At 35.8% G+C, this 18,729-nt stretch overlaps 1 protein-coding gene across 4 annotated transcripts in view; it reads right to left on the reverse strand.

Moving 5' to 3' along the window:
• The window catches only part of FOCAD (focadhesin), a 310,882-nt gene that overhangs the window by 239,745 nt on the left and 52,408 nt on the right, over window positions 1-18,729 (reverse strand). For all 4 annotated transcript variants that reach the window (XM_045840183.1, XM_045840184.1, XM_045840185.1 and 1 more), the window contains one exon: window positions 11,882-11,986. In XM_045840183.1, coding sequence (XP_045696139.1) covers window positions 11,882-11,986 — 105 coding nt within the window. The remainder of the gene's footprint in view (window positions 1-11,881; window positions 11,987-18,729) is intronic.

The following is an 18,729-nucleotide window of genomic DNA, read 5'->3' on the forward strand; positions in this document are numbered from 1 at the left end:
TCCTCACGCCCCCAAAATGTTAAATATCTATCTACTTTTTAAAAGTTAGTTTTGACCAAAGAGTCACTGCCTTGATTCACAGTCAGGGCACATGTCTGGATTGTGGACAGAGTCCCCAGTAGGGGTCATGTGGGAGGCAACCACACAATGATGTTTCTCTCCCTTGCTCCTTCCCTTCCTCCCTCCCTAAAAAATAAAATATTTAAAAAAATAAAATATTATAATTTGAGCATTTAAAATGTCATAAGGCTAAGTTCACTCTTGATATATTCAAGGATTAATTATTCAATTTATGGATTATTCAAGCTTTTTCTTTTCCTTCTTACTCTCACTCAGTGCTTATTAGCCATTCCACTTCTTTCAAGTACACTTAACTGGAAAAGCTCGAGGTAAATGAAGGGCTGACAATTTAAATAAGTCAACTTTGCTCTTATTTAGAAGCACTGTTGATCAAAAAAGAAATAATGTGGTACAAAAGAACACCAAAACAAAACCTGGGTTATACCTAAAAATTTCAATTATCCTCAGGCCTACTATTCAAGTTACAGAGTAAATGGACTACAATACTTCATTCAAAATGATAGATGGGTTGACCATACAATCAACCTGATCACTGGTAAAACAGTGGCAGATAATAAACTACACAAGCTTTGATAAACAAATTTGGGGCATTGTTATTGTTATTATGACATAAGCAATGCCTACATAGTATCATCAAAATTATTTACTGTTATACTGCTATTTTGTCTCAGAATAAAATACAAGTGGAGAGATGAGGTAAAATAATAGAGGAAAGCACTGAATTAAGAATCAAGAGTTCCAATTTACATTCTGGCTCTGCAACAAATTGTGTGATCTCAGGCAAGATAATTAACCTTTCTTAGGCAATTTCTTTATCTGTAAAATAAGGAAATCAGGCTAAGTACCTTCTAGTGCTAAAGTTATATAACCTAAGACACCCATTAAAGCCCTAACCTTCATACTGCTCAGAACTAGAGGTAGAAACAAACCCTGTAAAAGCAGAAAGCAGTGAAGACAGCTCTCAACTATTAATAATTCCATGTCAAGTTAAAATAACTCTAAGAACAATGTCTATTAAAATCTGAGACCTAAAAGTATCCATTTTTATCTTGAAGAGATAAATCACCCTATATATTTTTTTATTTCAGAGAGAAGTGTTGCAACAAGGAGCCCACAGAAATTTTTAAATAAGAACATTCTAACTCTTGAGACATCCAATAGATTCTGCTTTCTTCTTAAAAGAGAATAAATAACATTGTTTCTAAAGATTAAAATCAATACAAACCAGGGAGCCAGGTCACCCTTCATTGGCCTATTTAGCGCCTCTAATCTCTCCTTCACTGTGTGTTGTTTTTCTCCTCGTACCACAATGAATGAATGTGTTGTACATTCTTCGGCACTTCACTTCCCTATTTCATAATTTGTAAATGTTTTAATGGCTATTTTAAATAAAGCATTTACCATAGTACCAGCACACAGAATACTCCATAAATGGAGTACTATTATGATTATCATGCAGGTAGGCTTGTACCTTACACTAGAACAAAAGCAGCTTGAAAGCTGGATCTATGTCTTATATCTTTTGTTTCCCTTTCAGTGTTAAATGTACATCTACAATAAATGTATTACACATACACACATTTTCCCCAAACCACACTTTTAAACTCTTTGGATCATTAAACCAACTTATCATAGCCCCACCAGTACACTGTTTCAAAGTCCATGTGGATTAAAGAAAAAAAATTTAAAAGCACAGGAAGTATGCAGAACTGGTACCTAATACTGCAGTGCTCCCACCCTTTAGTAATATTTCCAACACATGGCAATACGTGCATCTTAACAGAATGGAGCGGAGGAAGGAAGGAATGATCAATTCATGGTTCCACTAGCACAGAAGCGATGGTCAACTAAGGTGTATAACTAGATTCACCTCTCCAAGTATAAGCGCATTAATCTTAACAGAAAAGAGTAGTTAAAAATTAGTCTTGTGGTAGGCAAATCAAAAAGCAAAAGTTATTCGTAACCTTTAGGTCATCTCAAATTTTCTGCTACATCTCTGAATATAGGAAAGCCAAGATTTGATTTACATCATAAATCCACTGATAGAGAGAGATTGCCTTTTCTGTGTAAGGAAAAAATGCCTGCAGTCACCATGCCTTTTCTGTGTACAGCTGTGACCCTGGCACTTTCAGAAGCATAGCATAGCACTTACTACATCAAATATGCATTTTAAAAGCTATTCTCTACCTGCTCTGAATTTTGATTTGAGTGTACTAGTTAGAAGCCAAAAAGGGATTTTTTAAAAGCTCTGTAGATTTTAAGTTAAAAAAATGCATACTGCAAAATTATGAAGATTCCACAATGAATATTACTATAAAATAAAACAATAATTATAACTCATTATATATTCCATAGTGTTTTAAGAAAAAAACGTTTTATCCTTCCAATACATGGCAATACGTGCATCTTAACAGAATGGAGTGGGGGAAAGAAGGAATGATCAATTCATGGTTCCCATACAAGCTCCCAGAAAAAGACTCAGAGAAAAAGTGATTTTAATTTTGACATTTTTGACTAAATTTATTTTTTCTTTGGATAAGGTAAATAGGGAGAGTATAGCTTTTATTTGAAAATACATATGTTTCATTTTATGATGATTCTGCCCTCACAATGAACTTTCACAGAATCCCTGTTTTGAGGGGAAGGGATTTTTCTCAAATTTATTGCAGTGACATTGGTTAATAAAGTTATATAGGTTTCAACTGTGCAAGTCAATGATACATCACTTTCATAGGATCAGGGATTTAATGCAAAGGTGTCTGCCAGTGTCAGGAGTGTGGGGTTATTTTAGGTATAGAGTGATGGTTGGGGAAAAAACATAAAAATACAGAGCTGGGGATACAGAGCTTATATTACTAAGTCACATGCTATGATTGCAAAACAAACTAGAGGTAAATAGGTTAATAAGGCAAAAATTAAAATATTTTGTGGTCTTAAGACATTTATTGGCAAATTACCATACAACTTTAAATTAAACATCCACACTTTGAGTAGCCTATGAAGCATTTTCTAGTGGCAATTGCTAACTAGATGACTGTTCAATATCTGTAGCTTATTCTTTAGGTCTGATTCTAAGTCCCAGGGATAAACCCCAGGTGATTAGAACCATAAACTGTGAGCAAAGACTTCCCTGGGTGGGGAAGAGGAGAGAGAAAGAATAAATAAAGATGTAAGCAAAACATGCTGTTCCACAGAAAGAATCAAAATGCAAAGAGACAGCTGGCCCTTGGATAGTATTATCGGCTGTACTTCCCCATTTACTGTCCTCATTTCTTTCCTATCCTTAACTCTTCTGGACTTTTTCAGGGACATGAATACTCCTTTCTTATCCATCTTTTTTTTCCTGATTTTTCTATAAAGATGTCTACTCATCCATTAAAGCAAAAATTCACAAGCCCTCTGAAATTATATGTAAAATTTTAAGTACATATATGCATACATTTTCTAGGAGAAAGACAAACATTTTGTGAGATTATCAAGGAAGATCCTGACCCCCTGCCCCAACTCCAAAAAACGTATCAGTGAATTAAAACTAAGTATATCTAAGGTAACTGCTGTAACGCAGCCTAGTTAAAACACCACTTCCAAAGAAACTATGAAGCAAGCACCACTTTCCCCTAAAAACAGGTTACATACTATGAGTTCCGCCCAGAAATCTGGGCTCCGTAACTATTAAAGTTTCTATAATTTCAGCAAAATAAATTATATTAATGTATTCTGCTGGCTCCAATCCCTTATGGAAGCCCAAGCGCATAGTACAAAGGATTAAGTCATGCTGTCATGCTTACTTTATGCTAAATAAAACTAAGCACCTGCAGCTCAGGGGATCCCTGGATAATATATTCAATTATTGAAATAATCAAACCCCTCAAAAAGCAAAATGCTTACTTTGACAACAAAACTATAATTTAAGAGCTGATGGTCAGTATTTTAGTATTGCAAGAATCTAAGCAACCTCATTAAGATAGTAAATGTAATAAGGAAATCTGCATAGAAATGAAAAACACTAACTACTACTCTTAAAGACTAAGAGGTTTCTTTTCAGGAACTTACAAGAAGTGGTTTGACTTCAGAAATAAATGTAAAATGCAAGAACACTAAAAATTCATTGATAAGCATGCAAACATATTACAGAATAAAATGTGGTAATCCATCCTATGTAGTATTATTCAGCCATAAAAAATGAAGTACTAATCATACTACAATATAGATAAACCTTGAAAACATTATGCTAAGTGGAAGAAGCCAGTCATAAAAGGCCACACATTATATGATTATATTCATATGAAATGTCCAGAAGAATCAAACCCACAGATAAAAGTAACGTTCTGGGGGCTGAAAACATGCGGTGTTGGAAATAACTGACTGCAAATGGGCGTAGTGCTTCCTTTGGGGGTGGTGAAAATATCCTGGAATCAGAGAGCAGCAATGGTTAAACGACTTTGTAAATATAATAAAAAACATGGAACTGTATATTTTAAAAGGGTGAATTTCATTGTATAGTGCATTATATCTCAATAAAAAAGACATTAAAATATTCAAAACTTAACTCAGCCACATACTGTTTTAAATTTAGGTTACCTAGTCTTGATTTCAGGAAAATTCATATGTATCATGTGAACCATAAGTATATGCCCAATATAAATAATCATAAGAACTTGGATTTACCTATAAAGAAATAAGTTCAAATCATAGTCTCATTTATTTACCTCAGTGTCCCAGATTGAGAGCTTAATTTTATCCATCTTAAAGATGCAGATGTGGGAGGAAAGAAAGGTGTGTCTTTTTCAAATGTCGTTACAAAACACCAGGACACTGTTTGGTACATGGACCATTTGTCCAATGATTTCCAAACCTAGTTCTACATCAGGACCCCCTGGAACTTTTTAAAAATATACAAATTCTAATATTCACAAGGCTCCCACCCAACCTTTCTAAATCATGATCTACAGAGGTAGAGCTTTAGAATCTATATATTAAGCAAATTTCTGGGGATTCCTATTGTTTCCACTCCTAAAACTTACCTCTATTGCCACTGTCACTAGTACATATGAAGGGAGTGTTGGGGTTGGGAAATAACCATTTTGAAATCATCAGAGAAAACTGACTGGGGGTTTGTGAGCTTACTGAGAAACAGAATATTTGCATGGTCTCAAAGTGTCTCAGAGACTGCTTATTAATTGCAAGAAGAAAATAACTATACAGTAGAGAAATCAGATTATGACCTTGAATGAGTGACCAAAATTAAAATCACCAATGAGGGCAAGACGAACATTAGTGCCTCCACCTGTAATATCCTGACAAGTGTCACTTCCATGGTATCCAAAGTTGTCAATGCCGTTAAAGAGAAAGAATGAGGAAGAGTTCCCAATTTTAAAAGACTAAAAAGATATGACAACTAAAGGCAGCATATCATCCTACACTAGATCCTATACACTGGAAATAAAAGGGAAAAAGGTATAAAAGGACAAATGACAAAACTGGGATATGGACTATAGATTGAAACATTGTAACAATGTTAAATTTTCTCAATTTGATGACTATACTCTGGTAATATAAAAGAATATTTTTGTTCTTGGGAAACATATTATTGAATATAAGCAATCTATTCCCAAATATTCTGGGTTTTTTTCTGCTCAATTTTATATAGAGAATGATAAAGAAAATGTGGCAAAGTATAAAAGAAAGTGATGAAATCTTGATAAATGGTGAAAGAGTCTTTTACCCTATTCTTGCAACTTTTCTGGAACATTAAAATTATTTTAAAATAGTAAGTTAAAAAGAAAAATCTTCATTGAATTCCAACTACTCTTTAAATAAAACCCAAAGTCTTTGCTATGATCTTGTTATATTCTAGGCCACAGCCACCTACCCTGAGCCTCTGCCTAGGCCTCTGCCTCCCTGAACACTAAGTTCCAACTACTTTGCCTCCCCTTAATTTCTCCAGTGCACCAGGCTTGTCCACACAGCAGCATCTAAGCACATGCTTTTCCTTGTATCTGCAGCTTCCTTCCTGTTGCTCTCTGCATGGCTGACTTCATCTAGTCCTTCGAAATGGATATGAGAGAAAAAGCATAAACAGTTTAATGCTAAAAAAGAGCTAGTTACCAGAATTAAAACTGGGTTATGATTTTCTTCCTTCCCTTCCCTTTTTCAGTCCTCATCTGAGGATATATTCATTGACTTGAGAGAGAGAGAGAAAGAGAGAGAGCGAGCACACGGGAGAAAAATGGATCAGTTGCCTCTCATAGTCACCCCAACCAGGGACTGAACCCACAACCTAGGTATGTGCCCTGATTGGGAATCGGACCCGTAACCTTTTTGGTGTACGCGATTACACTCCAACCAACCAACTGAGCCGCCTGGTCTGCACTGGGCTATTGTTTGATACCGACAATCACAAACTAGTCTTAGTGCACTCTGTGTATTATCTTGGGACTTTCTCTTGTTTTTCTCTTTTCACGCAAGGAATGGATGCATTTGCCTTAAGAGATAAATGAAAAAAAAAATCAATATTCATTAAAAAGTACCTCAGCCTTTAGAACACAAGTCTTGAAGTTCTTAAAATCAAATCTCCATCTGAATAAACTATGTAACACTGCACAAATGGATGAAAAAAATACACATATAGACTGCATAACTTTAATTTACTCAGGATATTAACTATCCATTACTGTTGGCCTAATCACCCATTTCAGAGCACACATCTGCCAAAAAACATTTAATATTCTCTTATTTCAGAAAGTACAGCTTGATGTTGATCAGACCAAGCCTTTCCACAAATAACATTCTTCACATTTGATATTTGTGCATGTCAGCCACTGTCTGGCACATCAGAATGATGCACGAATTCTGGAACAAGCAGTTACTGCTCATGAATTCACAGCTATTTCCTCACTTCAGCTGAGAGAAGAGCTCTTAAGGAGACTGCCATAATATGAATATGCAGAGGAAAAATTAAAAGCAAAAGCACATGATAAAATTTCAGGGTAGAAAATGGCACATTATAAAGCAAATGAGAAAATGACCCTTTAGTAATTTATAAATAATAAAAATTTAGTTTAGTTATTCTTCTTGCAACCAAAACACCAGCCAAATATCAGTTCTCTGCTGAAATTCCTGTATGGTCAATAGTCAAGAGTGCTTAACTTAAATATACGTGTGTTACAGGAAAAATGGAGTTCAAGCTAACCCAAAGGAATTCAGACCAAGTAAAAGTGAAAGGAGAAAAATAAGAAACCACCCAGGAAGCTTTGAAAAAACACCAATGCCCGAGGCTGACACTCCAGTCATTCCAGGAAGTACCCAGGCGTCTGCACACTTCAAAGCTCCTCAGAGGGCTCTAATGTGCTCCCAGATTGAGAGACCCAAGGTTTTAACACTTGGCATATGCTCTTCATTTAATCACCCAGTCAAACATACTGCATTGTTCTTCCAACTTTCCCCATCCTCAAAGGCACTGGAAGTTGAAACCCTACTTAAATATCCCCATTTAATCTTGTTTAAGCCACAAAACTAAAGAAAGTTCCACTTAAGCAACAGGAACTTTATTAGCTGCACACAATCTAATCTAGTGCATCTCAAAGCATGGTGAACAGACCATCTGTATATACAAGTCTCTTATTAAAATGCAGGTTTGCAGGCATGTTCCAGACACACACATCAAACACTGAGGATGAGCTGCATATGCACTGTAAACACTAAACACCAGTAGTGCTTTCTGGGAGGGTGCTGAGGGTTCTCTCCTCCTCCTACAGCCATCCACCCCCCAACTAGGAAGAACACTAATGTGTTCGGACCATGGCATTATTTCACTGAACAGAGCAATGAGTTTAAATCTCTTACATATTTTCCCCCTGTATCTATATGGGGCTTGCTCTCATTGGATTGCTTTCCCTTTAGAATTATTCTTTGGTTCTGCTCTAGGCCACTACTGCCCATAGTGGATATGACAAGAGGAAATTGGTGCCTTGCAACTTAAAAACATACAGACCTTTTCCCTCCCAAATACGGAGCAGAGGCAAGGAGAAATGATTAGGCCACTCAGGAACCACCTGTGAGTGTACCCAAGGGGTTCCTTGCAGCTCATATGTGGTACCATAAAACTCCCAGGAGCTCAAGCAGTATTTCTCAGGTGTGATCCACAAACGACCTATATCCATATCACTGACTAACTGGACAAACATGCTGATTCAGAGTCTCACGCAAAACTGACTGCATGAATGAGAATCTCTGGGAAGTGGGTTTGAGAAGCTATACTTTTAGCAAGCTCCCCAGATGATTCTTATGCACGGGAAGTTTAAGAACCACTGAGGTCTAGGGTCAATGAAGAGAAAACCCACTCTAGATCCCCTTCAAGAAATTCACAGGGACCAAGGAAGCCACTGGCTAACATTTTGGGCCCTCACATCTCCCTCTCTCTTTTCTCCCATACTGGCATGAGTTATGCAACTCAGCACAGCCTCACTTAAAATGACCACATATTCTGTTTTACTATAATTCAAGTTAGTCAGCTCTTAGGACAAAAAGAAGTGAAAAATACTTAAGTCCCAACAGTTTACTAGCAGAGTCCTTAATACCAATAAAAACATAGATTAGTTTCATTCCCAGAAAGCTTACAATTAAGTTTCATACCACTTCCATTTTAAATTAACCCTACAGCATAACCAGGGAACACCTCTCAGGGGAGTTCTGAGCTTCTCATATCTTTGTTTATGCTTTCAAACATAGCTCATCAGTTGCCTCTCCAAGGCTGGGTGATAATGCCAACCAACATGTGGCAAAGAAGGCTCCAAAACAGCATGATGATTTTGTGCTTGACTCAGGTAATCACAGCTCTCTCTAGGGGAAGCTGCTCGTCAGGCTCACCTCTCCCCCATTTCTGTCATCCCCAATCCCCCCTGGAGGAACTTAAGGCCCTTACGCACTCGATTGCACTCTACTGATTTATAGTGCCAGACAGCCATTCACATAAGGGCTCTCCATAAACATTACTGGATTATGACAACTCAGGCGATTGATTCTGGACCTCTTAATGTGCCACCAATCTAAGGACAAACCTTATGTATCCACTATGATATCAGCTCCTCAAACTAGGCCCCCTATCCATGCCTAGCACCTAATATCTTATGAAAACAACATTGCAGTTAGAAGAACCAAGTACAAGAGAATATAAATTATAAATACAAAAATAAGTGAAACATTACAGATGACTAAAGGTCTAGCACTCAGAGCCAGTGAGGACAATCAGTATGAAAATGAGAGTAACTCTAATTCTTATGCATGACAGAAACTTTCCCTTTACCATCATCTAAACAGGGCTTCTTAAACTTTAAGGTGCCTCTAAATTACCTTACCAGAATGCAGGCTGTGATTCAGGCAGTCAGAGATGGGGTCTGAGAAGGTACATTCCCACCAAGCCCCCAGGTACTGCTGATGCTGTTCGTAGCTCTGCTATTTGATGGAAGACCAGCAGCAGCACCTGGGAGCTGGTCAGAGAAAAATTTGGAGTCTGTCCTAGCCATAAGGAAAGAGAATCTGCCATCCAACAAGGTCTCAGGGGATAAGAATGCACCTCAATGAGCAGCTAACATACCATCTTGTACTCGCTGTAAATCAGAATCACCTGGGCCTTTTAAAAAATACAAATGCTGAGGCCTCATGGCAGAGGTTATGACTCAGTTGGGCAGGGATATTTGATTATTGGTAAGTTCCACGCCCAGATATTTCTAATGAGCAGCCAGGGTCGAAAACATTAAATTAAATTAAAAACACCCCACTGGGTGGAGGGAAATGTGGAAAAACAGATAATGGGTGAGGAATTTCTTTTTGGAATGATAAAAAAAAAGTCCTAGAATTCATTACGGTGATAGTTGTATAATTTTATGAATATACTAAAAACTATGGGAATCGTATACTATAAATGGGTCAATTTCTGTCATAAAACTGTTATATAAAAAAAAACTTCAATAGCTTTCCTATCTTAAAATAAATAAATAAATAAATGCCCCACCCCTCCCTGGCCATGAACAATAATGAAATGAAATCCAATAATAAAATGAAATCATTTTCTACCCTGGAACCCTAGCCCAAGAATTTGAACTTCTTTTTAAAAGGAGAAAAAACACAGATGTTCATATGACTCATCTAGAAATATTAAGATCTGCTCATCTACTCCTTACGTTCAATTCTGGTCAAGGTAATGGATCAAAGACAAACCTGAAATGAAACCTTGTACCTCAAGAGGCAAAACTATGTTAAAAAACAACATATTATCAGTTTGGAAAAGTTTATGCTACATATCACATTTCCACAGTATTTTCAAATAGCAAATAATTTTCCTTTTGCTTCCCCTGTTTAAAAATAAATTAATGGCCCTGGCTGATGTGGCTCCATGAATTAAGCAGGGGCCAGCAAACCGAAGGGTCAATGGTTCGATTCCCAGTCAGGGTACATGCCTGAGTTGCAGGCCAGGTCCCCAAGTGGGGGGCACATGAGAGGCAACCACACATTGGTGTTTCTTTCCCTCTCTTTCTCCTTCCCTTTCCCTCTCTAAAAATAAATAAAATCTTAAAAAAAATAAAAAATTAATTAATGAGTTAACAAGTAAATAAATTTATTAACTTATTGTACTACAATCTCCCAACTTTTCTGTGTTTTTGAAGACATTCAAAAGACATATTAAGAAAAAATTGCAGCCCTGGCTGGTGTAGCTCAGTGGATTGAGCGTGGGCTGCGAACCAAAGTGTCGCAGGTTCAATTCCCAGTCAGGGCACATGCCTAGGTTGCAGGCCACAGCCCCCAGCAACCACACATTGATGTTTCTCTCTCTCTTTCTCCCTCCCTTCCTTCTCTAAAAAAAAAATAAATAAATAAAATCTTAAAAAAAAAAGAAAAAATTGCATAAAATGGAAATCTGGCCTCGTTTGAAAAAAACTGGCTTTAAAAACTCTCAATATTGTACTCATAAAAATAAAAGAGATCATAAATACCACTAAAATTTCAGGAAAGATCATTGTAATACAAAAGATACTGCTGACTTATTCTCAAAAGGAAAACACTATAAATATACACAAGTAGACACCAGTCAACATTTTGGACAGACTCCTCTCAGCTTCTGATTTCTGTGGTATTAAATGCTCCAAACTTCAGGTTCTGTATGCTCAAGCCAATGAGGATCCTCATGTATCTTTTACTTTGCATGTTGAATTGTCATAGCCTGTGTAAGCCATTTTCCACCAAGAACCAGTACCCTTGTTTATGGTCCCATGTTCTCATTCTTCTGAAGCAGGCATTTCTGGATGTATCACTAAACAGAGTTCCTAAGACAATATGCATTGGTTACTGGCATCCTCTGGGTTACTAGAACTCTGTTCACTGGATGGGAGCTCCTCTCTTAAGAAATGGCTTTCTAGGACTTTCAAGGCAATGGTTAAGGTCACACTCACAAATAAGTACGGTGCTATCTTTTGTCCACAACTCCCCCATAAAATCTACTGCATTTCACTTTAATTGTTGCAGTATGGTTTTTCTTTTTAAAGTAATTCTACCATGTTATATTCTATAGATGACAAAGAAAAGGCAAATCAAGGCTCCTAACTACTAACCTATCCCCTGGGTAATAATCCTTTTGTTAGTCTCCTATTATTTTTCATAGTGAGAAAGTTTACCCTCCTGCTTTAAGTACACTTGCAAAATCTCTGAAATAACTAATTCTTCATGGATTGGCATGTCTCAGTTCATAACTTAACAATTCACACAATAAAAAACATGTTTTTTAAAGAAAGGGGAAAAGGCTTACCTAATAGAATATATATCCTGAATGTTCTTCTCCCCAGCTTGTCCTTCCTTAACAGCTTGCATTTGTAATAATTTCATAATGGCTTTTAACAAGCCGTGTGTATTCCTGTTAAAAATATATAATGACATGTTAAATATTATAGATATAAAGCAAATATTCTAATGAAGTGCTTAATTTTACCATTTTTTAAAAGATTTTATTTATTTATTTTTATGCAGAGGGGAAGGGAAGGAGAAAGAGAGGGAAAGAAATATCAATGTGTGGTTGCCCCTCACGTGGCCTCCACTCAGGACCTGGCCCACAACCCAGGCATGTGCCCTGACTGGGAATCAAACTATCGACCCTTTGGTTCACAGCCTGTGCTCAATCCGCTGAGCCACACCAGCCAGTGCTTAATTTTACCATTTTTAAATGACTGAACACTTGCTACCCATACTGAACAGTAGCCACCCAGCTCATTCTATAGCACAGCCAAGGAGAGGCCTACAGGCAGACAGCTCCCAAAAATGAAAAGTAGGGCTGAAAAATCAAACCACCAACTTATCAATCACCTACCTACACACACTCGGGGGGAAAATCAATCAGGAAAAACAAACATGAGCCCGCATAATTGCTGGCAGTGACCACACCAGTTACCCCTACTGAATAATCAAGTCCTTCATTTATAAATATTAGCAGACCATGAATTATTATTACAGACATATGAATAACAAGACATGAAATAAATCAGCCATTCAAAACAGTAGTCCAGAGGACCAATAAGAACAAATAACCCCCATTAAAACAAAGTTAATGGGAGTGGGGAATAAAACTTTAAATTTTTTCCTTATTCCTATAAGAGGCAGGAGGATAATACATCAAAAAGAACAGCCTGCACTTTTTGTTTTATTTTTTCCTTAAGATTAATTTTTTAAATTGCACAATGGGATTTTTTTCCAGTTTTAGCTTTATTGGGGTAAAATTAACAAATACAATTATAACATATTTAAAGTGTACAAGGTGATATATGTACTGTACATTGTGAAATGATTACCACAATTAATACATTATGACTCACCTGGCTATTTTTCTTTAAAAAAAAAACAAAACTGCAAGAGTCAACAGAGAACCACAGTGATGTCTGTAAAGTAGGGCTTTTGCCTCTCTTCCTCTAGCTGTGCCCTCCATCCAGTCATGGGGCGGGAAAAAGGTGGGGAAGCAGGTGGAAGAGAGCAAAGGAACATCAGCTGTCCTTCCCACACTGCAGGTTCCCAGTCAGCTCACATTCTCCCAGCTGATGATAATACTTATTCTAGTTCTTTACAGATTTTATATTTTCACTTAATCCTTTTTGTAAAACAATTGAGTATACAATTAAGTAGCTGTTCTGATATCATTTATTGATTTTTTTGTGTATGTAAGAATGCTTAAAATCTACTCTCCTAGCATATTTCAAGTATACAATACCACACTGTTAGCTACAGTCAGAATGCTGTTCATTAGATCCTGGGAACTTATTCATCTTATAACAGGAAGTTTGTGCCCTTGGGCCAATCTCTTTCCACTTCTTCTACCCCCTACCACGCCCCTGACAACCACCTTAGCTTCTATGAGTTCAACTTTTTTTCTTTTGTTTAGATTCCACATGTAAGTAATACCATATTGTTTGTCTTTCTTTGTCTGGACTGTTTCACTTAGCATAATGCCCTCCAGATTCATCCATGTTGTCACAAATTATCCTGCCCTTTTTGTATAAGGACCTTCCTAGGAACTAAAAAGAAATTCTAGAAATAAAAAAAGATATTTGTTAAATAAGAAATTAATTATATTTTAGTCATATATAACATATTAACATAGTCATGTTAATATTTCAGAGCACTTATTGTAAGCTAAGTATTCTTCTAAGTGCTTACCATGTATTATGTCATTTGCTATCCAGAATAATAATAAGTTACAAATCACTGTTAACTTATTTTGTAGCTAGGACAAGGACTTGGACATAAGTAATTGATATCTGTTGGTGCTACTGAGTGAGGTGTTATTGAGTGTACTCTTTCATGGCATTAAAGTTGTCCAGCTGACCAAAGGTTTGGCAATGCTGTCCAATACAGTGGCCAATAGCCACATGTGGCTACTGAGCACTTAAAATGTGGTGAATTCAAATTCAGATGAGCTGTAAGTATAAAATACATACTGAGTTTAAAAGACTTAGGACACAAAAATAAAATGTAAAATAGCCATGCATAATGTTTTATATTGATTACATATTGAAATAATATTTTGACATGTGGGGTTACATAACATACATTATTAAAATTAATATCACCTGTTTCTTTTTATTTTTTAATGTGGCTACTAGAAAATTTTGATTATATATGTGGCTCACATTTGCGGCTCACATTATATTTCTACTACCCAGCATTGCTATAGACACTCACATGGTTTAGTTCCTACGTAGGTTCTTTGGTGAGCATTGAGGTTTCCCTTGCACTTGGAGCATTTTCCACAATTTTTACAACATGCAATGTAGTGTAATGAATGAATCTTTTGTGAAAGCTATTACAAGTGTATGGTTTCTCTCCTGTGTGGATTCTATGGTGAACACAGAGGTCTCATCACTGCATAAAGCCTTTACCCTAAGATTCTCCCTCCTGCGAGTGTTCTCTGGTGGATGTCAAACAGAGATTTAGCTTTCCTCACGTACCTTACATTGGTATTGTGTCAATCCCATGGTGCTCTATGGCCCGTTAATCCCACTGGGACTAAATACAATTAAAAAGTAATTTTAAAAAATACTGGAATGAACTGTAGTTGTCTCTCATTGCATGGCATCTCTTCAAGATTTCCTTCGGAATAGAGGTGTTGCTCACGTTCTTCTGATAACCTTCTCTATTGACACTCTGAGTTTCTAGAATAATCCTCCTCTAAAGCTTAGGAAAAGAGATATCTCAACACCCAAACTTTTAGAATAAATTCCTTATTCATACCACTCACTTTTATAAAATCAAAACCATTCTGTAACTGAGGGTACAAATTTTAAGGAATGGTATCTTCTTCCAGTATATCCTCTAGCTCTTCACAGCCCTCACGCTTCCATTTACAAAGAGCTGGATATTCTTCTGCATAGAAATCATAATTGTTCCATAAATACTTTATTAAGCACCCACTCCTGGGAATGAATGTCTGGACTTAGTCATAGAGAACAGAGCTTATGGAGACTCCTCAGAGCTTCAGGATGACCTGACTCCTCCAAATACAAAGATTCACCAGGCCTCAGGGTTGCAGTCTTGCGTTTTAAGAGGTAGTTCCTTGGAATAGTACAAACTCCTATGGCTCTGACCCAGGCTTATGCCTAGATGTTATACAATAACATGAAATCTCAGGCCTGCAGCTATATTTAGCAGATAAATTCTTATCATCAGAGTGAGTGAGCAGTTTCCACATTGTAGTATCTGGCTGGGATCTGTCATAGGAGGCCGACTTTGGTTTGCATTGGTCAGAGGATCACTACATGTTCAGAAGTGTCCTTGTCTAGATTCTCACCTTGAATGTTTATGCAACTGGAAATCAGCTCTAATGTCTAATTTAAGCTAAAATGATTTCACTTACATAAACCTGGAAAGTCCAGGCTGCACCTAGTAACCACATAAAGCCACTTCTCTTGGGCCTAATGATTACTTTAAACGGTATTCATTTTAGATGATCAGTGTTAATTGAATTTCTGGCTGAATTTCTTCCAAGAAATATGGATTCATTAAATAAAGGCATACCTCAGAGACACTGTGGATTCAGTTCCAAACCACCACAATAAAGAGGGTCATAATCTTTTTGCTTGTCATGGAGGGGCTTGTATTCAATTTGTAAAAGTCACATTTGTAAAGCACAATAAAATGAAGTGTGGCAATAATCCTTTTTTGTACATGAAACTAGATTGGTTTTTCTTTTCTAATGATTTATTTGTCATATGACTGGAGTTTTACAGAGGCACATAACAGACCTATAATCTTAACCAACATGGACCACCCACCCTTTACAAAAGCAATAGAATCCCAGAGAAAAGTGCACACATCATATTTGCATTGAATTCCAGGGAGTTCACAGAACCACTGAGGCTGACAAATGAGCTTCACTTTCTTTAAGTTAGGTCTTGCTTGGTCTTATTTATGGATCCAGATTTTACCATGTGAATAACTGTGTCCTTACTGTATTGTAAGTAAGAGTGAAGCATTACTAGATTATGATTTTTAAAAGATATGGTATCAGTCAAGTCACATACAGAACTATTCAAATAGTAACACATTTACCTTAAATTCAATTGAATAACTATTCAAATTATTTAAATATTCCAAGTGGGTTGAGAGGGATGCTTTCAGATTTTTATGTAAATCCTTGCTTTAATTCTAATTAGCTAGGAATATTGGGCAAACCACTTAACACCTAGAAGCCTTCACAGTCTCATCTGTAAAATTAGAATTACAAGAATAAGTCCAGCTTTTGTGTTGTTTTAGAGAACAAAAAAAAGTATGTCAATAAAGTACCCAGTTATTTTTTCAAAGAGTTGTGATAATCTAATATGTATAACTGTACCATAAAGACTGTAATGTTTTTTGCTCTTTAATCATTCAGTTAATTAATAATTAAGCCTAAAATAACTATAAACCTACCCTAATTTCTAGTATTTTCCATCTCTCCTCACAAAACCCTCTTTTTCTTGTTTTCAAGACATTGCTACTCTGTACCTGAGATCTGCTCTTACAAAATCAAACATTTTTATTGAATTCTGTATGATTAACAGAAGAGGTTATAATAGTTTAAATAGTGCTGAAAATCAAAATAATGAAGTAGAAGAAAACATAAACACTGAAAAAGCAAAAGTCAAAAAAAGCATAGAAGAAAATTTCACTGAACTTAAATTTTCAAATTGAAAGGATTATTATCAAGTACTATGCAAGATACCAGAAAAAATTAAATTGCTAGAATTTTTCAAATCCGAAGATATAAAGAAAATCCTATGAATTCTCAGATTTTTAAATGACATCTACAAAATAAAGACCATTAAACTGATACAATTTCTAATTTGGCATCAGAATTCTTATCTGCAACACTGAATGAACCAATGTATACAGATTTATTGGGGAAAGGTTTATGTAACTTAATAAATCTAAACCTACCCACAAACAACTTAGAGTAATGTGTAATGACAGAAGAAATATTTTCAGACATAACACAAAAATTTTTTCTTAAAGAAGTTCTCTAGTTAAAAGATAATGCATGACTGCACAGTTTTGTAAATATATTAAAACTGCTGTGTTGTACACTTTTAAAGGGTAGTTATATAAAGCTTTTATTTTTTTAAAGATAAAACAAAAAATAATCAATGAAATAGATGTAGACTACAAAGAACTTTGATTAAAGTGAATACCAGAACTCATGTTTCTCAGGTGGCTATGAAAATTAAAGCAATTGTTAGGAGAGAATTGGTAAGGAGATGTGAAAAAGAACAACAACAAAGACAATCTGTAAGTAAAATTCCAGATAGTTTTAGCAAAGTTCATTAGAAGCAATTTCATGCGAGAGAAAACACAAAGTTAAAAATAAGAGATAGTGTGAGGGAAAATATTTATCACATATATGACAGAGAAAAGATTAATAACCATAAAACAAGAAAAGCAACAAAATAAGGTAAATCATAGTAGAAACATAGGCAGAGAATATAGATATGTAAATAACAGAATAAGAGTCATAATATCCTGTGTTGATGAGTGAATGGGGAAATAAGCACTTCCGTGTTGAGTATACACTAGTTAAGCTTTTATGGAAAGGAATTTGGCAGTGCCTATAAAAATTTTTAATACACATATCCCTTTTCCCATAAGTTCCACTTCTAAGAACTCCTCCTTAAAAAAATTACTCATACATACACCTAAAAAAAAGATCTTTCACTGTATTTGTTATCTTTTTTAAAAAATAAAAAAAATTTCATGACTATTAAGAGAGTCAAAATATGACCCATCCATATAATGGAATACTCTGTGACCACTGACAAGGATGCTGTTCAATATGTATTTGTGAAACTATAATCATGTCAATTTCTCCCTGTATACCAAAAGCATCATGAGTGCAAGGACTATGTCTGCTTTCCTCACCATGATATATAGCACCTAGCACAGGCATACAGAAAATATTCAATAAATATGTTTAATTAACACATGGATAGATGGATAAAAGACTGCTAAAAGGTACTGCCTTGCTTGACTACAGAGGTGACCTCTTAAGGTAATTTCTAATTCTGCAATTACATGATTTTACATATGAACATTAAAATTACAGTATCTGATATCTTTATTACTAAAATTTGTTACTTTATTACTAAATTAACAAATATAAATGGTATTATTAGTTGTGGTTATGAGCCTTTCATTTTAGGAATTACACATTTAGCAAATGAGGACATTATAAACACTAAGAAGATAAAATTGATATAGAATGCTTTTACATTATCAAGCAATGAAATAACCCTGCTGAGGGGAGAGAGGCAGGTGTTTTGTTTTGCCTTTAGATTTTTTAATACACTTTAATCCATGTACCTACAACATTAAAACAAATTAAGACTCCTAGTAAAATAAGTACAATAAAAGATAAATATTTAGCAAGGTAAATAGAGATATAACTATTGTGGTCACAACTGCCCACCATGCAGCTAAATTCACCACACTGAGAACTAACTCCTAAATGGTTCCTGTTCCCAAACACCAGACAGAGCAGCTGCGCCAAGGCCCTTTGGGAAGACGTTGTTTTGCTTAACTCTTTTCCCTCTTAAATCACTTATTGCATATGAAACTTATTTAATAGCTATAGGATTATTTTAA

The sequence above is a fragment of the Phyllostomus hastatus genome, unplaced genomic scaffold (genome assembly GCF_019186645.2).
Source record: "Phyllostomus hastatus isolate PE091 unplaced genomic scaffold, TTU_PhHast_1.1 phas_contig_34, whole genome shotgun sequence".
In the NCBI taxonomy this organism is placed as follows: Eukaryota; Metazoa; Chordata; class Mammalia; order Chiroptera; family Phyllostomidae; genus Phyllostomus; species Phyllostomus hastatus.